This window comes from Peromyscus leucopus, chromosome 5 (genome assembly GCF_004664715.2).
Source record: "Peromyscus leucopus breed LL Stock chromosome 5, UCI_PerLeu_2.1, whole genome shotgun sequence".
Classification (NCBI taxonomy): domain Eukaryota; kingdom Metazoa; phylum Chordata; class Mammalia; order Rodentia; family Cricetidae; genus Peromyscus; species Peromyscus leucopus.
The window spans coordinates 19,164,589-19,189,801 of record NC_051067.1 but is presented as its reverse complement, the minus strand read 5'-3'; the positions used below and the strand labels follow the sequence as shown (position 1 = coordinate 19,189,801).

The window sequence follows — 25,213 nt, the reverse complement described above, 5'->3', positions numbered from 1 at the left end:
CTTTGTGCTGTGGCATTTTACTGAGGCTTGACAAATAAGACTATAAATTCAGGGGCGAAAGCACTGGCTGACAAAAAGAACTGTCTCATCGTCTTGACATCACTGACTCCATCTTTAAAATGGCTGTTTACTTCTGGGTTTACCTCCTGGTGTGTTTTAAAATACTCTTGCAGATCTCAGTCTGCTAGAAATAGCTGCTCTACCCTCTTTCAATAGAAGCTCCCACCTTCTGAGTATACTGTCTCATGGTTATTTATAAACCTGATGTCAGTCAAAGATCCCTCCTCCTCATTCTCTTCCTCCACATGTGAAGACAGACCTACATAAAATTAGAAACTTTGCATAAGGTACTCAGTCACTTAGGTAAAAACTATTTGTCAGTCAGCAATCCTTTAAGTGAATGAAAAAAAGAATAAAAAGGAAAGGAAAGGACATGACTGCTCCTAGGTATGGTGGAGGAGCAAGTTTACTGAAGATAAGAGAGAGCACAGTCAGAGGCAGAGACATCTGGGAGAGTCCAGAGTGGTCAGGACCCTGAGTCATGTGAGGAGAGTAGGGAGGGGGAGGGGGAGGGGGAGAGAGGGAACAAGGTGCAGCAGCCAAGAAGGTATAAAAAGGGAAACGGGCAGCTCCCCAAAAGTCTAGATTGTACAGAGAAGTCTCTGGGGAAGGAAGCCCAGCCCCTGGGCTGGAGAGTTCAGGGGAGAGGTCTGGGTATGCTGTTATCCATACCCTGGAACAGGCAGGAAGTGAGGCATGCTGGGAGAACCTGGGGGCCAGGTCTGCTCTGATATGCTAAATAGGCAACTCAGCAGTTTGTCCCAGGGTTTGAGATTTAAAACATTAAGATGACTAAGTTCTTTAAGTAAAGCACAGTTCTATACTGTTCTGGGGGAAACCAGCTCCTTCTTAAGGAAACAATTCTTTGGGACTTTTTCTTTTTCATTTTTTTTTTAGAGCTGAGGACTGAACCCAGGGCCTTGCACTTGCTAGGCAAGCGCTCTACCACTGAGCTAAATCCCCAACCCGGGACTTTTTCTTTTCTTTTCTTTCTTTCATTCTTTTTTTTTTTTTTTTTTTTTTTTTTTTTTTTTTTTTTTTTTTTTTTTTTTTTTTTAGAGATTTTAAAAACCTGTAATCAGTTTATATTATATTATTGTTAGCATTTTTTTTTTTTCTTTCTCACTTTTTTAAAGACAGGGTTTCTATTCTGGCTGTCCTGGAACTCGGAATCAGAGGCAGCTGGATCTCTTGAGTTTGAGGGTAGCCTTGTCTACAGATCGAGTTTTGAGATTAAGGTCGCAGCCCAGGATTCCCTTTTACTTGAATGAAGTGGTAGAGGTTGACTTTGAACTCCTGATTCTCTTGCCTTCATCTTCTTGTGTTATATTTCCCTGAGACTGGGTCTTTTTCTTGAACCTAGAGCTTGTAGTTCTTTGGTTACACTGGTTGGCCAGCAAGCCTATCTTGTCATTGGTTCCTACCTCCAATGCTAGGGTTACAGGTACACCCAGCTATTCCTGTTTTTTTATGTGGAGTGAGCATGGGAATCCCAATTTAGGTCCTTAAATGTGCACAGCAAGTGCTCTTACCCACGGAGCCATTTTCCCACGTCCCAGATTTTTTTTCTTTCCTTCCCCCCTTCCTTCCTTTTTTAAAAATTTATTTATTTTTTAAGCTGTCCAGGAACTCACTATGTAGACCTGGCTGACTTTGAACTCACAGAAATCCACCTGCCTCTCCCTGATGAGTTTTGGAAAAGAATGGCATTCATTACCACTGCAGGCTCTAAGAACCCTTTTTCTTTCCAGCTGTCTCTACTAATACTTCATGGAATGTTTCTTAGACCATAGTTTGGAGAATACAGGGTGCTGATCTACACAAGGCACATGGAACATGGTGCCTTGGGTTTGAGCCTGCTTCATGGACCCTATCAGTTATATGACCTTACAAAAATCATATCTAGCCAGGGGTGGGGAAGTGGGGGTTGGGGTGGCCATGCCTTTGATCTCAGCACTCAGGAGGCAGAGGCAGAGGCAGGTGGATCTCTGTGAGTTCAAGACCAGCTTGGTACATAGTGAGTTCCAGGTCAGTCAAGGGAACTTCTAGCTTGCGTAGGAGAGAGGAGAGATAGGGAGAGGTGGAGAGAAAAAGAGAAATAAAGGCCGCTGCCACTGAGTCTGGAAAGTTTTTTTTTTTTTTTTTTTTTTCCTCGAGACAAGGTTTCTCTGTGTAGATTTGTGCTTTTTTCTGGAACTCACTCTGTAGCCCAGGCAGGCTTTGAACTCACAGAGACCCGCTTGGCTCTGCCTCCCCAGTGCTGGGATTAAAGGCGTTTGCCACCACCTTTTTAAAAAAAATTTAGGACAGGCTCTCACTATTCCAGGCTGGCCTTTAACTCCAGATTGTTCTCTAGCCTCTCCCTCTGGAGAACTAGGATTACAGGTTTGCATCATGAGGCCCAGCTGGGTACTAATTTAGAAAGGACTCTGCATCCTCACAGGTGAGGACAGTGTTAGCGTGTAGTCTTAAGGGTTCCAGAACTTAGAGAATCTACCCAGGCTCCTAAGAATAGTGCTCAGAGGAGTAATAACCACCCCAAGAAAGAGCAAATTAGAAGGCCTAAAAATGAAAAAGATGAAGCAAAGGTGATATTTGGCCTGGTCCCAATCTTGGTAAAGGATGTCATCAGGAGACAGTTACTTCCACAGCAGGGAAGACTGTCAACCACAAAGGACGATCCAATTTCCTTTTCAAGGGAAACAACACTAGTATTCTTTAAGCCTTATGGAAATGAGCAAATTCCTCCTCTACAACCCCCTCAGGCCTCAACTATCAGAATGGTTTTTCACACTCTGTGACTTGAAGTTGGTAGTCTGGCAAGAGAGTTCATGGGCCCAGGACAAGAAGCCCAGCAAGCAGAGAGAACCCACAAGAAACTCACTTTGTTCTTTAATAATTGCCTGGGGACCGACAGATAGGACATTAAATTTACACAAAGCTGTTTAAAATCGTAACTACACAGAGAAGGACGCAGAGAAGCAGACACACCACTAGTACACAGGTCATAATGGTCAGAATGGCTTTTGAAAACACCTTCTGGCAAGATGACCATTAAAGTCACTTGGGTGGTCAAAACTGAACAGTAAAATCGAATGTACTGGATCATTCCCACCAAATGGAAACAGTGAACAAGTGTGCAATATTTAGGACACACAGGTAATTAATTTTTTTGATTGTAAAATGAACATAAATTTTAGGAAAATGTTATTTTAAAAAAGGACAAAATGAGGCTTTAAACATTTTTTTTTTTTTAAAAGGAGTCTTATGTCAACTCATGAAAGATTCCATCAACCTGCTTTCTTCTAAAGTAGGTTTTTGTTATTTTATAATTCTCCCCACAAGGTTTGGTCGGAGTTAACTTGTAGATGAGGAAATTGAGCTCAGGGAAGCCATTGCTTACCTGTCTGAAGTGGTCATTGTGCCATTTGAATCCACAACTGTCAACTTGTTTCTTAGTTTATTATTATTATTATTATTTTTTGGTATTTCGAGACAGGGGTTTCTCTGTGTAGTTTTGGTGCCTGTCCTGGAACTCGCTCTGTAACCCAGGGTGGCCTCGAACTCACAGAGATCCGCCTGGCTCTGCCTCCCGAGGGCTGGGATTAAAGGCGGGCGCCAGCACCGCACGGCTTCTGAGAACTTTCCAGACACGGTGATAAGCTGCCCTGTTGTCAATAAATAGGAAGGGCTGTGCGACCCGAGTGTTAATGCTTCGGAAGCAAGCCGCCAGCCAGGGGCGAGAGGCGGGCTGGAAGGTGTGTGCAGGTGATCGGGGGCGGCCCAGCCCTTCCGTCCGACGCAGGCTAGCCTGCAGACCTGAGACGCAGGACCTCCACGACCCCCAGGAGACCCAGGAAATGAACGCAGGCGCCGGGAGACTTGATAAAGTTACTGCGAGTGCGAAGGCCCCAGAGAGCGACAGCAGGGCCTGCGATCCATTGATCTGAGCGACTGCCGAGCCTGGGCCGGGGCCGGGGCCGGGGCAGGTGAGGCTGCGGGGCACAGACCGTTGGGATTTCGGGCGCTCGGGGTTCGAGCCGCTTCCTCACGGCCTGCGCCGGTGTGGGTCGGGCTCCGGAGTCCGCTGGGGTTGGTTTTTTCTGGCTTTTTTTTTTTTTTGACCTCAGCGTTTCGGTCTCACTCGCGGACAGCCCTAGTCCCGAGGGGAAAGACCCCTTTCACCGTCTTCCCAGACAGCCGCGGCCGCACCCCCCGAGCCCCCGGCCACGGCCTAGGGTCGCGCCGGGCGGAGGCTCGCGGGCTGCCGGAGCGCGGGGGCCGCGTGCCCAGCCGGGAGGCGGCCCTCCCCGGCCGCCGCCTCGCGCGTGGGGTCGCGTGTGGCCACGGGCCGGCCGCGTCGCCGTGACCTCGGACCACCCCGGGCCGCGCGCCGCTCGCCCGGCACACACACGCACACACACGGGCGCGAGGCGCTGTCCTGAGGTGACACCGCCTGCCACGGCAAGCAGCAGCAGGCGCCGCCGATCAGCGAGTTCGCACCGAGGATTCCTCTTGGTGCGTGGCCCAGTTTTTGCTTAGGACCCGCTCCAACCCCTCGCTGACACCGCCCCCCGCGCCGCCACGCTCCGAGGCCTTCCTCGGGGAAGCCTGGCGGCTTTCCTCCCCCGTCGTCCCCCCCCACCCCCCTCCGCCCCCTTCGCGGGCCCGCGGCGCGCGCGTGCGCGATTCCTCGATTCCACAGGCGGTTCGCGCCCCGGGTGGGGGCGGGGCGCGACGCGGCGCAGCGCGGCGCGCGGGGCCTGGCCGGCCGCCCGCGGGGAGGGGACTGGGGGGCGGGCCGGCCGGCGTGGGGAGTTCCTCGCTCGCGGACCACACGCTCTGCGGGCCAATCCCGAGCCAGCCTCTAGCGGTGTCGCACGCGGGACACGTCCCAGCGTTTGTTGGCAGGGGCCGGCGAAGGGGGAGGGGGGGGAGAGCGAGCGAGCGAGCGAGCTCAGCCAAGGGAGTTGAGTGACAGGCGGTGCGGAGCACGCTGGGAATTGTAGTTCCTAGCTCCCGTGGCCATAGCCATTTTGTAGTCAAGGGACTACAACTTCCAGAAGATCAAGGGGACTATTCTAAGGTGCCCCGGGAATAGGCGGCTCTCCCCCGGGCCGGGCGTCCTGGGGCAGTGCTACCCAGCTGCCCGGCTGCAGGTAGACGTGAGGGCAGTGGCGAGGGTTTGCATGTGGCTGCCGTGGGGTGAGCGGACTGCGGGGGGAGGAGGGGGAAGGGGCTGAGGTGGAGCGACCGAGCGTGCCATGCATTGAGCTTAGGGAGCCTCTCTCAATTCCATGCCCGGGGTCGGAGTGGGAGAGGCGCCTGACGGGCGGCCGGCGAAGCGTTCGCTGAGGCCTCTCCCGGGTCTGGTCGGCGGGGCTGCGGGAGTCTTCTGCCCTGGGCCGGGGCTGGTGGGCAAAGGGTGAGCAAGCGTGCGATGGCTCAGCTGTGGGAGTTTTCGGCTGGCGAGCGGTGGGGAATTAGCCGAGGAGCCCTAACTTGTATAAAAGCAGAGTCCATTTAAAGTTGGGCTGGATAGCCTGTCTCTCATTGGTTAGGGGGCTTGGAAAAAAAGAGACTCGGCGAGCCCTCCGCTGTGGTGCTGCCGCCGCCGCCGCTGGAGTTGACTTCTGCTCGCACTGCTGCTGCAGCACAAACGTGACTTCCAACATTTTAAATCTTATCTTTCCTTTTTCTTTTTCCAAGATGTAACTACAGATCAGACACTAAGGACCTTCACGTTTCGCTGATGTAGTTTTTGGAAGAAAAAAGGGGGGGAGTGAAGGGCGTCGGTTTTTTTTTCTTCTTTTTTTTTTGTGTCTCTGTGTTGTGTGTTTCGGGGGAAATTTTCCATTATGAGTGTTTTACTAAAGTGAATTTTTCTTGTTTGCTTCGTTCGTCTTTGGCTCTTTATTTTTTTTCTTTTATCCTTCTCAATTTCGGATTTATTTCAAGGCGAATCTGGCTTTGGGGGAAGAGGAAGAAAAGTCGGATTACAAGATCAACCACCACCAACAATAAAAACCACCAGGATATTTTTTTTTTGCAAATTTCTGACGGCTTTAAATTCATGAAGCAATTGTCCCCTTTTGCAATCACCATTTGGATCTCAGAATGAGCAAGGAAAGACCCAAGAGGAATATCATCCAGAAGAAATACGTAAGTGCTCCTAACAACACATCCTTTAGCTTGCAGTTTGAAGCAATGGTTGCGAATGTCAAGTTTATAGATAATTCTGCAGCTCAAGGGTTTTAAACATAGCGTCCGATAAGGCTGTTTCTTTCTTTTCCGAAAGGGCTTTTCAGCAAAGTCGTGTCTGCCTAGTTTGGTTGAGAAAACAGACTGGTGTAGATACCTCAAGTGAATAAATTGACCTCGAATGACACAACATTAATGTAGTTTTAGATGAAAGGCAAGTGATTTCGGTGGAGCTTGAGGTTATGTTTGTGGGGGCCTGCGGTAATATAACTAAACTGCAGTCTCGGGCGAATTTGGCCCCATACTGCACTTTGCATACAAATGAGCCTGTTATTGGTGTTATTTGGAAAATCGTTAAAGGTATGTATGTTGGAAGCCCTTTAAGTTGCAATCCGGGGTCCGATTATGGCGATCTTCTTGCACTGGCACATCCATTTAATATGTGTGGTCGTTTTGGCTTACCTAGATTGCTACATAATCCAGTTGAGAATCATGTTACAGGGACTGTGCATTTATTGGTATTGACTTTAATAATGAGGCTGATTTTGGTTTTTGTTTAAGAAGAATTCATGGTTTCTAGTTTTAGGGGGAAATATATATATAGCTAACGTTTTTTAAGTATGTGTGTATGTGAGTGAATGCATATGTTACTGCAAAGAATTTATCCTTGTTAACTGGGGTCCTGAAATTAGGTTGTAATAGTTAAATTTGTTTTGTGATAGTATAGCAACGTTTTGCTTGACATAGGGAGTGTTGTTTTGTGTAGTGGTTTTTCTGTTGTTGTTGTAAGTTTGGGGGGGAGGGAGCAAAGAGGGGAACCAGGGGATTAACCAAATATGCACTCGAGTGATCCGGTGGTTAGCTGCATATGCTTAGAGCAAAGAACTCATTTTTCCCCCCAGAAAAAAGGCCCTTGAAGATGCATAAAGAACAATGCGATCATTTAAGAAAGTTTTATATAACTAGAATCGATAATTTGGTGTTATATTTTCCCTTTCTGATGTGTGGAGTATATAATGGGAGATGACCTCTGGGTAGTGGCTCTTTAAAAATTATGTTTAATGGAAAACCTGAATTCCTCTTCCGGAGAGCTGATTCTAATCTAGACACGTAAACTTAACTATGAAAGAAACGCGAGATTAAATAATGAAGCTCATTTTACGAAGCTGCTCCATAAGGAATTTAAGAATTAAAATACATCCGCATTGCAGAGGGCTGGGTAGAGCGCTAAGGACTAGTTTAAACTCGGCGTGTAGAAACTGCATGGGCTGAGCCTTGCCTTGGAGAGTGAACGCCTTCCCAGAACATGTCTGTTTCTGATGTACCACAAAGACGATGGGCTAGAACTTGGACAAGAACCCTCCACCCTATCCCGGACCTCGATAAGTTAGAGAGCGCTGTGGGGTAGGCTTTTTTTGTTGTTGCTGGTGGCCAGCGGATCCTGTCGAGTCCCGGCGTCCGGCCGCAAGCCGATGTGGCCGGCGGTGGCCGCGCGAGGCAGAGCACGAGTCACAGCTGCGGGAGCCGAGTCGGTGCTCAAGCCGAGCTCCGGACCCAGCGGGCAGGGAGGGTGAGCGGGGCCCGCGGCGGGCTGGGCCGGGGCCGGGGCCGTGGCGGCGGGCTCGCGGGCGGCCTGTAGGGGCAGACTCTGGGCTGTGCTCTGGCCGGGCGGGTGGGTGGGGCTCGCGGCGTGCAGACCCGGGGCGGGGTGGGCTGGGTGAGGGCGGCGGAGGGGAGGCTGCCTCGGGCGCCCCCCGCCGCGCGCTAGGCTAAGCTTGGCGGCTCTGGCGTCTCCATGCCGCCCTGCCCCGCGGGCTCCGGCTCAGTCTCGAGAGCAACAGGTTAAGCAGGCAAGACGTCAGCGCGCCCCTCCCCGCCCCGCGGCCTTCCCCTACCGTGCGCCTATGTACCCCGCCCCCTCTCCGCCCCTTGCCCCTAGTGGTTCTGCCCCCCCATCGCAAGCAGCCACGGTCTGTTGTCATTGTGACGTCACAAAGGGACGGCCCGGTGGAACCTTCCCCTCCTCCGTGATGTCAAAAGTCTGGGCGGAAGGTTCCAGGCGCGGCCAGAGTAGGAGCTGTGGGAGCCGGACGTGGGAGGAGGAAGGGGTTGTGAAGGGTGCGACAGACCTTGACCTTCCGCTTTGAGGTTGTTCCAGGTCCTACCAGGTGAGCATCGGGAAGCCTTTTACCCCTCACCGAGTGCCCTTGAACCTTGTTCTCATACTACTAATGGGCTGGAGAGCAGGGAGGAGGGGCCTTCTTAACGCCAGGAGTATTGTCACTCCTCAGTTCCAAGTTTTTTGATGGTGTGACATTATTAGTGTAGCCCCCCACTCAGTCAGGCTCTTGTTAATGAAAACCAAGGAAAGTGCATTTAGGGGAGCTTTACCTTGTGTGTGGATGGAGTTGAGTGAGAATTTGGTTACTTTGTCGTGTTGAGGGATGCCATTGCAGGAGGTGGCATGTTACCTTTGAAGGGGGATGCTGATGCTGCTCAGCTGTTGCTCTTTTTGGAAGCTTTTCACTTGTCATTGGGGGAAAGGCTGTCCTCTTGGCTGTGCTGTTCATCTGCTCACCTACTGTATCAGGGAACTCTGGAGACTGAAGGACTGTATCCAAAGAGCACAGGACTCTTGAGTCTCAAGAGTCACTGGATCTTAACAGGAGAACAAATGGTTCATGGTGTGAATCTTCACTTTTCTGTAAAATGGAAAATGTCATAACTGCTTTTGTCACTTGACTAAATCATTGAGATTATGTGGGTGGAAGATGTAAAACAGTGTGCTGCTTTATATAGAAGGTGGCATTATTACTAAGCTGGTGGAAGGCAGCATGCTTCCTACAATTGGTCTCAAAAGCTTTAGATGTCTTCCACCTAGTTTATTGCCTTAGCAAAGAGTTTGAGAGTGTGATTGTAGATGGAAGGCTTTGGGAGAAGTGAATGTTGCATTTCTTACTAAATGACATCCTTGAGAACCTCATAAATTGAAATATAATCCTGTCTTAATTATATTGGGCACGACTCCCAATACAGTACCTTAAATACCTGGAAAAGGTTGCCTTCCAGAGCCCAAATTCACTTGGTCAATAAAACAGTTGCAGGTTTGCTCAGTGTGTGTTCTGTCTTTTGCATCATTTCTTTTATCATTGAATTCAGATCTTAAGGCTTGTTAGGAAGACACATTTTCCTTTACCCTGTGGAGGAGCCATTTCTCTCCACGTCCCCAGCCTGCATGTTTTAAGGGTCCAGGTTTCCAAATGCCTGTAATTCCAGCACAGTTCAAGGTTATTTTCAGTTAAATATCCAGTCTGTGTCCATAAGCCCTTCTGGGCTACATAAAAAACTGTCTCAAAGATCCCCTACCACCAATATGGCTCAGTTGGTAGAACGCTTCCCTAGTAGCATTTACCCATTGCCAGGAAAATGACCTAGTGCTGCCTGTAATCAGGAGGTTTAAGCAGGAGGATCAGGAGTCAAGGAAGTTCTCTGCTGCCTAGCAAGCGTGAGGCCAGCAGCTGGGAATATACTACATTTTTTTTTTTTTTTTTGGTTTTTCAGACAGGTTTTCTCTAGATTTGGTGCCTGCCCTGCATCTCGCTCTGTAGACTAGGCTGGCCTTGAACTCACAGAGATCCGATTGGCTCTGCCTCCTGAATGCTGGGATTAAAGATGTGTACCACTACCGCCCAGCCCCTGGGAATATACTTTGGAAAAAACATGACCCAGACCACCCCATGACCCCAGAAAGTGAGAGAGGTTGCTTCATAAGGTTTGGAAACTGAGTTTTACTACAGTTTATAGTTGCAAAGTAAAATCAAACAATAGAAAAGTATACTAGGGCAGAGGTGTTTAGTTCAGTGCTGGAGTGTTTACTTAGCATGGCTAAAGTCCCCGTGGGTAGGGGTGGTGGTGGTGGTGGTGGTGGGGTGGGGTGGGGTGGGAGGGAGGATGATCTCCAGCACTAAAAAAAGTTCAAAGTCATGATTGCCTGGCATGGTTGGTACACACCTTTAACCCCCAGCACTGGGGAGGCAGAGAGACCAGTGCATATCTCTTCGTTTGAGGCCATCCTGGTCTACACAGCAAGTTTCAGGCTAGCCAGAGATAGTGAGGCCTTGTCTTGAAAAAAAAAAAAAAAAAATCCGGCTTGCTTGCTTTTCCTTTGTGGAACAATCGTGATATTTTACAGCTATGGGGGAAGAACTGAAGTTATTCAGTTGCCTTGTATTCCCTTTTCTTTAATTCATACTGTCTTTTCTTTGTTTCTAGTGGTTGAAAATCCTTCCCTTTCCCAAGGAGTCTATGGTGGAGGTGATTTGATTTTTGCCGAGTTTGGGGTGGAACTTTTAGGGCCTTACACATGCTAGGAAAGCCATGACACCAAACGAAATCTTAGTTCCAAGCAGAAGCATCTTTAAAAACTGTCACTGTAGGTGTAGTATACAGACAATACAGAAGCAATACAATCAGGTTCATAGTGTGTAAATTTAAAATGAAAATAAGCTTTGTTCAAAAAGCCAAAATTGGGTTCTTATTTATTTATTTATTTATTTATTTTTTCCAGAATAAAGCTTTGGCCATTTTTTTTTTTTTTTTTTTTTTTTTGTAGCTTTGCACCTTTCCTAGATCTCACTCTGTAGACCAGGCTGGCCTTGAACTCACAACTCCGGAGTGCTGGGATTAAAGGTGTGCGCCACCACCACCCGGCAGCTTTGGCCATTTTAATTAACATTTTGGGTACAGTGTTCAAATCCTACTGATGTTACTGGCTCAAGCCTCCTCAAATATTCTTGTGTCAGTTCTGACTAACCTTTACCTACCTAGTCTCCTTGCCCTTAGGTGCAGAACATTCTGGTTATTAACCTGAAGCTTCTGCCCAGTGGGCAGCTATGGGGTGTGCTTCTGTCCTCTTTGGCTTCCACCCAGAAGTCTTGCCAAGTGTCGGTTGTTTGTTCCCAAATCTGGTTATTCCAGTTGAGCTTATACTTGTAATTACAATTAAGTCTTATGTAAACCTCGAAATGACTGTGAAAACAGTTGGTTCAACTTTAAGTTGAATGCTTTGGAGGAGACATGATAAAAGTGCTAAAAGAAAAAGGATGTTAAATTAGATGTAGGCTGGACACTTGAGATTTTTGTGGATTCTTCATAAACACTGCATTGCAAGTCCTTCCTCTTTGGTGGTGGTGGTGGTGGTGGTGTGGTGGACTAAGTTATACCTCTAGCCTCCAGGTCACTCCCTTTTAACTTGAAATTCTCCTTTAACAAAACAAGTGGAGCAAGTCTGAAAGAAAAATGTGTACTCAGAAATAAGACTGTACTTGAATGGAAAGATAACTGAGATCCCAGCCTTGGGAGGGTGAAACAGGATTGTTGTGATTTCAAGGGTAGCATGGGCTATTGAGTGATAAACTGTCTCAATAAAAGAAAAAGGCCAGTAGCTAAAAGTATATTTTATTTATATTTTTATTATCACATCACTTACTTTATAACTTTTTTCTTTTTGACAGTCTCATGTAGCTCAAGCTGGTCTAACTATACTGTGTAGTAAAAGACGACCTTGAACCCTTGATCCTCCTGCTTCTGCTTTCCAAGTGCTGGAGTTATAGGCACCCACTATTATACTCTGCTGAAGGGTTTTTTGTTTTGTTTTTTAAATTTTGCATTTATTCTCTCTCTTTCTGTGTGGTGTTTGGTAACAAGTGCCTTTACCCACTGAATCATCTTATTGGTCAAAAACTTGGGTCATATATAGTAACTTTACAAGATCTTTTTCATTTCAAATCCTTTAGTGCATAAGCATGCTTTTAATTTCCTTTTGAGTCAAGGTCTCATTCTGCAGTTCGTACTGGCCTCAAACTAATGGTCTTCTGTGATTCTAAGTTCTGGCATTACAGACATGGCTTTTAGTAAAGCTAAATGTCTTAATGTTTAGTTCAGGATTTATTATAAAACTATTAAAATTGCAGCTGACTTCTTCAGGAAGTAACTACTTACTGTTTTGCTTCTGGTGCCATAGATTTGCCTGCTTCCAGTACTCCTGCTCCCCCTTAAATAAATATTTGTGTGTTGGGTGTATCTGTGTACATGTATGTCTCTGCCTGTGTGCTTGTGTACACATGGCCTCGCCATGGCATATGTAGAGGTCAGAGGACAACTTGCAGAGGTATGTTCTTTCCACCATTGTGTGGGTCCTGGGCTGGCAAAAACACCTTTACCTGCTGAGCCATTTTACTGATTTAGAAAATACTTTTAGACAGCCACACAATACCTACTGTTCTTGAAAGCATTATGAAGAGAAGATCCAGTCAAGTCTGAAGTAGCCACCCACATAGTTTACATAGCAAGGTCACGTGAAAAAAGGGGCTTTTGAGGCCATTTTACAGAAGAGAATATCAATGCCAGAACATTGTTCATATAGTTTAAAGCTGTGTGTTTTCCCGTGTTTTTTTTGGCTCAGATGAAATAGATGGCAAATGATTGATCATCACTACCCTAAAGGGGAAAACAGGTCATAAAAGGTTCTTGTCGGCTTCTGAGAACACGGTGTGTGCTAGTCTGCAGCATGCTTATGCTTGATGGTTTCTTATGGCACATGGTGGAGCTACTCTGTTCCCTTGTTTCTCAGTCTTCATTGGAAGATCCTAGATAGGACTGTTTGTTGAAGCTCTGTAGTTTTGTGATTATCACCCACACTTGTGGTGGGTGTACCTGGGGGCTATCATGGGCAGCAGTTCTCAAGGCTTACAGAAACTACTTCACTGTCTTAGGCTGTCACAAATCACCTTTGGTACCTTTTCTTGCACTTGGACTGTTGCTCCTGGCTTTGCTGTTTGGAGACCATGAGTTCTGGAGGAAATGGTCCTTGATCCACATCAGTGGTCCATCTATGAAACAGAAACTGTTTAGCTGTGTTAATGAGGCATCTTGAGTAATAGGAATATTATATGTAATCACTTAAGTCATAAGGATGTGTGACAGACTGCATTAGAGAAGAACCCTACAGTAGAGTTCTTTTGACCTTGAGTTTGTGATCCTGTAGGTTCTGCCCCAACCATAGGGGCTGGGGGGATTACAGGTGGTATTACTCTACACTCCAGGTGTGCTGACTAGTTTTAGGTCATCTTGACACAAGCTAGAGTCATCTGAGAGGAGGGAACCTCAACTGAGAAAATGCCCCCCAATAAGATAGGCTATAGGCAAAACTGCAAGGGTGTTTTCTGATGTTGGGGAGGGGGCAGCCCATTGTGGTTGGAGCTACCCCTGGGCTGGTGGTCCTGGGTTCTATAAGAAAGCAGGCTAAACAAGCTATGAAGAGTAAGCCAGTAAGTAGTGTACTCCTCCATGGTCTCTGCATCAGTTACTGCCCTGCTTGAGTTCCTGTTCTGATTTTCACTCAGTGACGGTGATGTGGAAGTAAAAGCCAAATAAATAAACTCTTAAAGTTGCTTTGGTGTTTCATCAGAACAATGATAACTCTTAAGACACCAGGTAAGGCACTTACTTCATGTACACTGTTCTTGAATACGCACAGGGATTTTTTCCTCTTCATTTCTTTTGGAGGTTGGGTGGTGTAAATAGGGAACAGTGAAATGGATTGATTCTGATTATTGTTGTGAGTCCAAGAGATGACTCTCTGACCTCCTGGGATAGCACAGGCATTTATTTCTGTATTTCTGATGACTGGATTGGCCAGAGAATATAGGAAGCCATTTGGCATCGGTCTTACTACTTTCTTACAATCTGACTGGTTCTTTCTCTATTATGTTCTAATCAACATTTTTGAGAGATGTTCAGTGGTTGACTCTTGCTTGGTTCTCATTTCTGCCAACCATTACACCAGGTGCCAGGAGGAAATGAGAAGGGATTAGTACTGATCATGTTTTTCTTGCATTTGTCCTTCCATAGGTTTGCAGAAAGGCAGAATGAATGTTCATTGTATTAGGCAGCAGGGAGTTTGCTTTTTGTATGTGAGTTGTCATTACTAGTACATGAGCTTCAGTCATGAAGGGTTTTCAATTTGGACACGTCTGCTTTGACTATTTAGGGCACTTAGATAATGGACAAGTTAGTTCCAGCTCTGATTAAATAAACTTGGTTGTGTGACCCTGGACAAACTGTACAACATGGCTAAGTTCTTTCCTCATCTGGAACATGGTTGAGTGCACCTTATAGGCTGGGAGAGAGAGCCAGGGAGATTTTTTGATGTGAAAGCACTTTGTAAACTGCATACTGCTGCACAAATGCTCAAGGTATTATTACACAGTTGGAAATCACCAACTTGGAGACATCAGGCCTGCCAGCCGCCTTCCTAGCTGACTCAGAAATAAATAAATCTAGGAAATTCAGAACCGAACAGTATATTTAGAGCAAGGCTTTAAAGATTAGGAGGTGATGTAATCCTCTCCACCTCCATTCCCACTTTGCTTGTTGAATGTCTATTGAATCAGGAAACATGACAATTAGAAAGGATACATTGAGAATTAAGATTAGAGCAGCACCTAATCTGTCCTCACAAACATGTTTAAAAGTACAACTTGAAGGATATATTCCTTGAAACTGAAAATCTGATCATGATCTTTCAGTGGATGCTTGTGGTCTCCTGCAACCGAGTTTGTCCTCAGTTTAGAATAAAAACCCACTTACCTGCCCGCATCCACTATACACACTCCTGGATTTAGCCAAGCCTAGCCTCTAACTTTGCAAGTTTGTATCCGTGTTCAGGCAGGTGGATTTTCTGAGGACTCCACTATATTCCTCATAGACCTCAACAGACATACTCTGGCTCTTGTCTTTCCTTACTTACTTCTAGGTGCAGAGGAGTACTTCTTTGTGTGTCTGTTAGGATCTGAGTTTTGTAGGTGATTGTGGATAAGTCTGTGGACCAGCGTGAAGTTATTACTCGGAGAACTCTTGGTTTATTTTGAGACAGGGTTTCTCTGTGTAGTCCTGACTGTCCTGGAACTTGCTCTGTGTAGACCAGGCTGGCCTCAAACTTAGAGATAAACTTGCTTCTGCTTCTGCCTGGCATTAAAGGTGTGAGCTGACACTGCCCAGAACCCAGAGAATTTTTTTTTTTAATCATTTGTTCTTATTTTATTTTCATTGATGTTTTGCCTGCGTGTATGTCTATGTGAGGGTGTCAGATCTTGGAGTTACAGACAGTTGTAAGCTGCCATGTGGGTGCTGGGAATTGAACCCAGGTCCTATGGAAGAGCTGTCAGTGTTCCTGACTGCTGAGCCATCTCTCCAGCCTCGAGAATTCTTGAATTAAAGCTATGGTCGAATATTTTCAGTGCCATTGGGAGGGAATTAGTGTGGTTCTAGTGGAAAAAAATGGAGTTCACTAATTAGAATTTCAGACTCCTTATTTTAAAGCTGGGAAGCTGTTGAACAGCTGGGCATGAAATCCAGCACTTGTGAGTTAAGGCCTCTTCTGTTGCCTTTGAACAGGTCATAGTGACACTTCCAGCCAGGTGCATTCTTAGTCATCCACTGTAGCTGAAGTAATTGATTCATTTTTATGGAAAAATAAAAATTCATATGTAATCCCCATAGCTAATTATAAGCCAGTAGCGTTTTTTTTCCCTTGTGAAAAATGGCTTTTCTGCTTCATATGAAATCATTTCAATCAGACAAGTACTCAAAGATAAAATTACTGAAATTGCATACCGGATATTCTTCCACTTGTAGATGCATTCCCTCACTCGTGTGTTTTTTTTACATTTATATCTTATCCCAGTTATCAATACAGTGTTTTTGTTTTTGTTTTTTTTTTAAATGGCTCTAGGCATGCCATTGGCATAGGTTTCACTTGACCCATTGCCTCTTTGGCTTTTCCACAGGTTTAGGACTGTTTAAAAAATGATGTTTTGTAGCCTGCTTTGTATGTATCATTTGCACTGACTCAGAACTGTACCATATTGTCTTCTGGGGAGGGGCTGTGCTAATTTGTTTTATGCATGCATGTTTTTTGGCCTTTAAAAAGACACTTGTAAGTCCGTAGTTGTCAGTTGAGTTTTATTTTTACCTAAGTTTCTATTTTCTTGTCCTTTCTCAGCATTTAGGACTAAGATAAGAAATGTGAAAGCATTGTAACACAAAATTACTCTTAAGAACACAATGTGTTATTAGACAGAAGGGCTTTATTTAGTACTGGAGGAAAGAGAGAGCTTGTATAATAATACATTTTGAGTGTTTATGAGGTTCTTTCATTTGTGAATACATGGGAGATACTTAAGTATTAAAATGACCTGGGATCATATTGTTTGTACTTGTGATTTCAGTCCAGTTTGTAGGATGGCCTTGTGCCATTCTTGGGGCTGAGTGAGCTTCAGAGCTTGATAATGTAACCGTGTTTTACTGTGTAAACCACTCGGAAGAGCGAGGAAGAGAGCACTAGCTTTAGAGTCAGATCAAAGGTTTGGAATCAGATTGAAGGTGAAGATCTTTCTTGGCTATGTTTACACGATGGTGACCTTGGCAGATTGCTTTACTTCTGAGTTTACAGTAGGGAGAAAGCCTCTCCTTCTCAGAGGAAAAGGAAAAGTATTAATGTCTAGACAGTGTTAATCCAAGTCCTACAAGTCTGTAGGGTGCAACTCGTCAAATTCAAGGTGGAAGAAAATGTGTTTCTGGGTTACTCCCACCATTACAGCATGTTCTAGTTGTTTGAGGAAGAGAGTGGAAATTAATGTGGCTACTTAGCATTTGTCTTTCTCATCAAGGCTTGCCTTTTCCTTCTTAAGTAATGGGAAAATTCTGGGATTGATGGGATTTTTTGCTCTCCCATGGTGTTTGTGAGGTTGAGATAGAGTGTCAAAGAAGCAACATTTCTTTTTTGTGTGAGCCAACCATGGTGCTGAGTTTTTAATCCCAGGGAGGCAGAGGCAGGTGGAGTTCTAGGACAGCCAAAGCTACACAGAGAAACTCTATTCAAAAAAAAAAAAAAGGCTTTGGATGAACTTTGCTTTCTTGGGTGGAATCTACTAACTCCCATTGGTTTTGCTCAATGCTTCCTTTCCCATTCTTATACTGCCCAAAGCACTAAAGCTGTTTGTTCTATTTTCAGATTGTAATGATGTCTTGATGTTGGAGGATGAAAGAGTGAAAGAGCCAATGTGAATGGAAAGCATTTAATAAGGAGTCATGGTCTGGGCTCCTAGTTAAATTAGTAGCACATGCTTTTCATGTGCCTTGAATGAAGGGTTTTGGTTATGTTTCCTGGCCATTAGTGGAGCTGTGACATCACACAGCTTGGCCCTTCACATATGTTCCATGATTCCATCAGATGAGGCTTATCTAATCTATCTATCTATCTATCTATCTATCTATCTATCTATGTGTGTGTGTGTGTGTGTGTGTGTGTGTGTGTGTGTGTGTGTGTGTGTTTTGAGACAGAGTTTCTCTGTGTAGCCCTGGCTTTCCTGGAGCTTGCTCAGAATTGGCCTCCCTTGACCTCCCAAGTGCTGGGATTAAAGGTGTGTGAAACTAGTGCCTGGCTGAGGCCACTACACTTAATGCCAAGTGCACTGTGGATTTGGTACCTAAATATTGCAAGGATCATGAAAAGAGTTAATTGCTGTGCAGTTAAGGATGCTGGGGTGTTGGTAGAAAGAACAGATCATCTTATTTTTGGTTCTCATTTCACTGGTTTTGTTGAACATTTGGGTCTGTTCATTTTTCAACCGTTTAACTTGAGTTTCTAATTAGTTTTTTCTTAAAAAGTTGCTAAAAACAAACACAAAAAGCCCCGCAAACCTAGGGTCTCACTGTGTAGACCTGGCTGGCCTGGAATTTAGAGATCATCTGCCTCTGCTTACCAAGGTATTGAATGTGTATGGTACCACATCTGGCTGAATTACACTTTACGTACGTACGACGTGTGTGTGTGTGTGTGTGTGTGTGTGTGTGTGTGTGTGTGTGTGTGTGTGAGTTTTTATGGGTGCTTGTATACCTGCCATAGATTAGTTGTAGAGGTCAAAGGATAACTTTTGGGAGTTGGCTTTTCCACTTGGGCATTGAACTTAATTAGATTGTTAGGCTTGGTGGCATTTACCCCAACTGTTACCCAGTGACAGACTTAACAGAGCCTCTTTTTTTTTGGACAGGGTTTCTCTGTGTAGCTTTGCACCTTTCCTGGATTTTGCTCCGTAGACCAGGCTGGCCTTGAACTCACAAAGATCGGCCTGGCTCTGCCTCCCCAGTGCTGGGATTAAAGGCGTGTGCCACCACTGCCCGGCTCCTTTTTCCTTTTTATTCTGTAGCTTAAGGTTTGTCTTGGAATCCTCCAACACCCCCCCCACCCCCCACCCCAGTACTGGGATTGTAGGTGTATGCCATAACATGCCTTTTATTTTTGATATACTTTCATATCAAAATGATAGTTTTATTTTTGATATATTTTATCAAAATGGTATAATTTTATATATCTCTTACATGTCACACATACTCTTTAAAAGGATGTACAACATAATGAGCTGTCATCCCAGGAACAAATATCCTCAACCTGACTAAAGTGCAGTTTTGACATACAAAAATGATACAAGATTAAAATATGGGCAAGGAACAAACAATTGCCCTCAAACCAGCAGGTGTTTGGCACTGAGCAGCTTTGATTTTTTTTTTTTAAATGTATTTTTTATTCTTTTTTAAATTTGTGAACGGGTCTCTGTGTAGCCACGACTGGCCTGGGATTCACTATGTAGAACAGGCTGGCCTCAAACTTGCACCCATCTGCCTGCCTCTGAGTGCTGGAAATAAAGACAGTGCACCACCACACTTGGCCCCAGTTATAATTTTTTTGAGACAGGGTCTTTATCAGCTCAGGACTGTTTGAAACTCATTATGTAGCTCAGGCTGCCCTCTAAACTTTCACTAAGCCTCCTTCAGAGTCTGGGTTTACAAGCATGAGGCAGTACACCTGGGTAGCTTTGAATTTTGACCAAAAAACTTTGCTCAGTAGTATTGGTATTGACACCCTGACAGAACTTTAATCTGCAAGAATTTTAAAGATTCATGAAAGTAATCCTTAGTGATGGTTATCTCCAGAGTGGCAGGGATCAGATTTCTATTTAAATGCCAGTGCAGTTTAACACCCTCCCATCCCCATCCTCCAGTGCAGGGGGCCAGGCAAGGTCTGGATTTAATAATGAACTTCTGAACTCCTGTTAGCTTGGTTGGTGTTAGTAATGCAGTGTTTTTTTTTTTTTTTTTTTTTTTTTTTTTGGTTTTTCGAGACAGGGTTTCTCTGTGCAGCTTTGCGTTTTTCCTGGAGCTCACTTGGTAGCCCAGGCTGGCCTCGAACTCACAGAGATCCGCCTGGCTCTGCCTCCGAGTGCTGGGATTAAAGGCGTGCGCCACCAACGCCCGGCTTAATGCAGTGTTTTATGTCTTTAAAAATGTTTTCAAATACTCACTCTGTATTGTAATCTCAAACTACAGTTAGAATCCAAACTACTGTGGTTTTAACTAGGTTTGAATCTGAAAGGTGGCAGACGAATGAAAATAAAACCTCGTTAAATAAAAAACATGTTTGGCTTGAGATTGGCTCAGAGTCTGGGCTCTGGGCACATCCAAGCCTTAGGCCAAGTCCCATGGTTGAAGAAATCAGGGAACACTTGCTTCTCATTCTCTTATATTTACCTTACCTTGTCGTCGCCTGTCCCCCCAGCAAAACAAAACTAAAACTCACTATTAAGTTTTTGTGAGTTTAGTTGTACAGAACTCTTACTTAGACATGCAGAGCATGATGATGCTATATGGAACTTTTGTTTAGATAAGAGAGCGTAATGCCACGTTTCGATTGTACTTGAGATAAATCATAACTAACTATTCTAATAAAATAGGTTTCCTTTTGGTGTTGGTAAACTGGTTGGAAATATGAGTCTGACTTGGAATTATTGACTAAAGCCTGTCTTTTTTTTCTTTTTAATTCCCCTTTTTCTTTTGCCTGCTCTAATTAAGAAGTGATGTATGACAATCCCCAAACTGACATAAACTGGGATGAAACACAGTTTTCTACTCATCTGGCCTTTCCCCCAACCTTTTTTTTTCTTCCAGGAGACTTGCTGAAGTTGTCATTATTTCTTTGCAGAATTTATTGGAGCAGTAGGCAAAGCCTCCTGGGAGTCTAAATAAGGATGATTATAAAGAACATTCAGTTTACCAGGGAAGGCCATTATCTTTGACTTGCAAAGCTCTCACAGCCAAACAGTGTTTGCTTACAGTTGTTTAATACAAATAAACACCTTCGTGTTACCTATTGTAAGAAAGTGTCCTTTCCTCCCCTTGGTACATGGAGGTCATCCCATCCCTGCAAAGAACAGATGATGTCACCATGGCCAGGCAAACAGCTTGTTTTTCTGGACAGGCGTTGTATATGAAGGCTTGGGGAAGTGTTTTTCAAGGAATGGAGTGTCTGGGTGCTTTCTTTCCTGCAATCAGCAGCAAAGAATCCTCTGTGTTGAGTGTTAAGACATTTGTAATGCTGATAAGTAGGAATTACTACTTTTGCATTTCCTTTTTGTATCTAAATTACAAATTCAAGGTGGTTTTGAAGTTAATCTAGGGAACTTGTCAGAGTAGGTACCAAATGACTGTATCTATGATAGATAGACTCACCTGCTCTTTTTATTTTTAGCACAGATTACAACTTCAGACTAATAGAGAAAGACTAAAATTGCAGCTTAAAATATTTTTGTTAAATTAGGTCAGGGGACATTTTCAGGAGTCCATTCTCCCTTCCACTCTAGGTCCTGGGAATCTAACTCAGGTCTCTCAGTCTCAGCTGAAGTGCTTTTACATGGGAAGCTGTTTCTTGAGCCCTCAAGTTGCAATTTTTGCTTGGTTTAGGGATAAAGTTACCCCTGGTCCTAGTTTGCTTCTCTGTAAACACACACAAACAAACAAAAATTCCCCAAAACAAAAACCTGTCCAAAAGCAACTTTGTTGGGGAGGTTGGGCAAGGAAGGGTTATTTTGTTTATCCAGCCCAGGTGTGGTCCTATCTTAACCTTCCTAAGTACCTGGGAGTATAGGCATGCCACTGAGCCTGGTTGTCACAGCTTTGTGCTTACATTTTCTTTTGGTGCCGAGAATGAAATCCAGGGCCTGCCATACTCTGGGTGAGCACTTTCATCACTGAATAACACCCCCACCCTCAAGTCTGTCTGTCTTTTCTTAGGCTTTCTTGTAGCCCAGAGCATGAACTTCTGATTCTTTTGCTTCCACCTCCTGAGTGCTGTGATTACAGACATATGACATGTGTTGTTGGAATGGAACCCAGTGCTTTCTTGCATGCTACCTGTCACCTGAGCCACCCCCACATAACCGGCTGACCTTTGCTTGCTATATGTTTTGCAGATCTTCAGCTCTGAAGCTTTTCTTTTCTTTTTTTTTTTTTTTGGTTTTTTCGAGACAGGGTTTCTCTGTCTGTGTAGCTTTGCGCCTTTCCTGGAGCTCACTTGGTAGCCCAGGCTGGCCTCGAACTCACAGAGATCTGCCTGGCTCTGCCTCCTGAGTGCTGGGATTAAAGGCGTGCGCCACCACCGCCCCGGCGAAGCTTTTCTTTTAATTGTCTTTTATTCAGTCCTGGGCAGTCCTGGTCCTACCCCCATGTTTGTGGTACTTTAAACCAAGATGAGGCATCTCAGTCTTCCTATGTAATTTTGGATGTGAGTGTAATGTCTTTAAAAAACAATTCTGTGGTATGTTAGTATATTCCTAGAGTTCTACAGCCATCACTGCTCAATATTTGAATATTTCAGAACTCCACAGAGAAACTACACACCAGTGGTGCTCACTTCCTACTTCACCAGTTTCCCAGTCTCTACAGTCACTAATCTTTTTTTGTTCTGAGGAGTTTTTCCTTCTGGACACTTGACATAAATGGATTAATAAAATATGTGCCTTTTTTTTGTGATGGACTGGTTTCTTTCATGTTATACAGATGAATCTTAGACATTGTTTAGTATGTTTCAATTTTTCTTTAAGGCTTGATCATTGCATAGTAAGTATGTGTATATCACATTGCTTATTCAGCTGTGGTGATTATTGGTGTGTGTGTGTGTGTGTGTGTGTGTGTGTGTGTGTGTGTGTGTGTGTGTGAATTTCACACAAACTAGGATTCACCAGGTAGTCAACTGAGGAATTAGCCACCATCAGATTGGTCTTTGAGTGGATTTGTGGTATTTTCTGTTTTTCTTTTTCTTTTCTTTTCTTTTCTTTTTTTTTTTGAGACTGGGTTTCTCTGTGTAGCTTTGGAACCTGGAACTCCCTCTTTAGACCAGGCTGGCCTCGAATTTACAGAGACCCGCCTGGCTCTCAGTGCTGGGATTAAAGGCGTGCGCTCGGCTTATGGTGTTTTCTTGCTAGTTTATTAGGGAAGGCTTAGCCCACTGTGAGCAGTCCTCACTTTTCTGGCCGTGTGGTTCTGGGAGATAGAGGAAAGGTAGCCACCCCTGAGCTGGAGACCTTTCTGCATTGGCTTCCCTAACAGAGAGCCCATAAGCTGTAACTAAAACAAGCCCTTTGTCTCTCAGGTTGATTTTGGTCAGTGTTTTATTACAGCAACAGAAACGGATGCTAGGATATCATCCATCATTTGGATGGTTTGGATCACATTTGGGTTTATGTGCACCTTTTTCTTGTGTGCAAGCTTTTATGTGGACGTCGGATTGCATGTGTTAGGAAATGTAGTAAATGGTTAGAAAAACAGCACAAATGCTCATTATCCCTCTGTTACTGCAGTTAGGTTGTTTCTGCACTGGACTTGAGGCCCTTCACTTCTGAGGTTCAGTGGGGTGCTTTTCAGATTGGCTGCTGCTTTTTATTTATGTCTTTTATGTATGTGGGTACTTTGTTTGCATGTACATCTGCACACCAGAAGAGGGCATCAGGCAGTTGTGAGCTGCCGTGTGGGTTCTGGGAATGGAACTCAGGACCTTTGAAAGAGCAGCGAGTGCTCTTAACCACTGAGCCATCTCTCTAGCCCCCTTGGCTACTTTTTTAAAAAAATTTATTTTTATTTTATGTACATAGGTATTCTGTCTGCATGTCTATGTGAGGGAGTCGGATCCCCTGGAGTTAGATAGGTGTGAACTGCCATGTTGGTGTTGGGAATTGAACCTGGGTCCTCTTGAAGAGCAGCCAGTGCTCTCAACCGCTGAGCCATCTCTCCAGTCCGGCTGCCACTCTTAATGCAGCCATTGTAGTCTTACTTCCTCTGCTCATTTGTACACTAATGCCATTCACACATTATGTATTCCACTTGCTTAGTGGTGGAACCTCATGGTTCATCACATGCTTCATGTGGCTCAGATGTTTTTGGCTGTAGTAGGTTTTCAAATGAGCATCTCAAGTATCCGGTGTTTCAGGGCCTGGTTCCTGTGTGTGTTTCTGCTTTGGATGAAGGACTGAAGGACTTACAGGCCCCCGCTTTGCTTCAATTTCTTGTTTACAATTTCTTTTCTTACAGCCTGTTCTCTCCCAGAACTTGCTCTGTATACCAGTCCTGTATGGTCTCAGAGAGATCCTTTTGCCTCAGCTTCCTGAGTACTGGGATTAAGATATGTGCTACCACAGTTGATTTAAGTTTTCTTGGTTGCAGGCTAGCCTCCAGCTCCTGACTCCGTGCTGGGATTATAGGCATAACCCACCACACTTGTTTTAGCTAAGTTTCTGTGTGGTTATCTCTGCTAACATTGTTTGTCAAAGTACTTTGGGGTCAAACATTAACTATTTACCTAGAAATTCTCCCTGGGGAAAAAATTTTTTTTTGAGGTGTGTGTCTCTTTGAAACAGGCACTAACATAGTTCAAGCTTGTTTCGGTTTACTGTATTTTCTTGTGCTAGCCTTAAACAGGCCCTCCTGCCTCGATCTCCCAAATGCTAAGATTATAGGTTGCATAGAGCAAATTTTCTTGCTACTTCCAAGCCAATTGAAACACTTAACAGTGCTCTTCATGATAAATGTAAAATGGCAGATCTTTGAAGAGGCCTGGAATAGAATTCTTTCTTAATTTTATTTTATGTGTTTGGGTGTTTTGCAGTGTGTGTGTGTGTGTGTGTGTGTGTGTGTGTGTGTGTGTGTGTGTGTATGCTTGATACTTGCAGAGGTCAGAAGAGGCCATTGAATTCCCTAGAATTGAAGTGATAGACAGTTGTGAGCTGCCATGTGGATTCTGGGAATTAAACCCAGGTCTTCTGGAAGATCAGCCAGCTGAGCCACCTAGCTCTCCAGCCCCTTTTGATATTTTTTTCTGACTTGCCAGATTTCTTCATACAGTGATGATGTGAAATTGCTTAGATATAGTTGCTTACTAGGTCAGGCCAGTTTTGCTCATTTTTAAGCATTCAGAGAAATTGAAGGGGCAACAAGAGAAGTGGAGTGAGGAATTTGCAGATGACAGGTAAGGTGACCCCCATGGGGTTGGGTATCATTCTGGGAAGGTGGAAGGTGCCTGTGTTGTACTGAGGATGTCCCCACTTTTCTTCTTGATAGGAAGCCAAACACTAACATGTCTGTGTTTGGAATGTTACATCTTAGAGAGTTGAAGTTCATTGTCAAAATAGTCTTTACTAATGATGTTACCCACACTTTTCACACACTTTGGTTTTTCTGCAATGATTATATTAAGTCTTGTCTGGAGACCATGAGTTAGCCTACTTATATTACTAGTTAACCACTTCAACCTAGAAGTTATGTGCGACCTTGGGTATTTGTGTGTCTAAGAAGTTAGTATTTTAAGCTTTGCATTAACTGGAAATGTGTTCTGCTGTGCTGCTTTTGTATGGTGTAGCTATATACATAGTTGTGTCATTTGGAAAGCAACTGCCACATCCTTTCCACTAAAATTAAAATTGCTTATTAGAACTAATTTTAGAATTGAGTTAGAACTGCCCTATAATGTAATGCAGAATATTTCCCAATAATGCCTAGGTTAACAATG

The 25,213-nt window shown here is 44.6% G+C and overlaps 1 protein-coding gene across 6 annotated transcripts in view; it reads left to right on the top strand.

Annotated features, from left to right (window-relative positions):
• Nucleotides 1-3,728: 3,728 nt before the first annotated feature.
• The window catches only part of Jarid2 (jumonji and AT-rich interaction domain containing 2), a 195,671-nt gene continuing 174,186 nt past the window's right edge, over nucleotides 3,729-25,213 (top strand). For 2 of the 6 annotated variants that reach the window (XM_028867714.2, XM_028867712.2), the window contains exon 1: nucleotides 5,591-6,222. In XM_028867714.2, the coding sequence (XP_028723547.1) occupies nucleotides 6,178-6,222 (45 nt within the window). In that variant the 5' untranslated portion in view covers nucleotides 5,591-6,177. Of the gene's footprint in view, nucleotides 4,050-5,062; nucleotides 5,220-5,590; nucleotides 6,223-25,213 lie in introns of those variants that run through there. The other 4 variants (XM_037205767.1, XM_028867713.2, XM_028867715.2 and 1 more) reach the window with 4 other exon arrangements.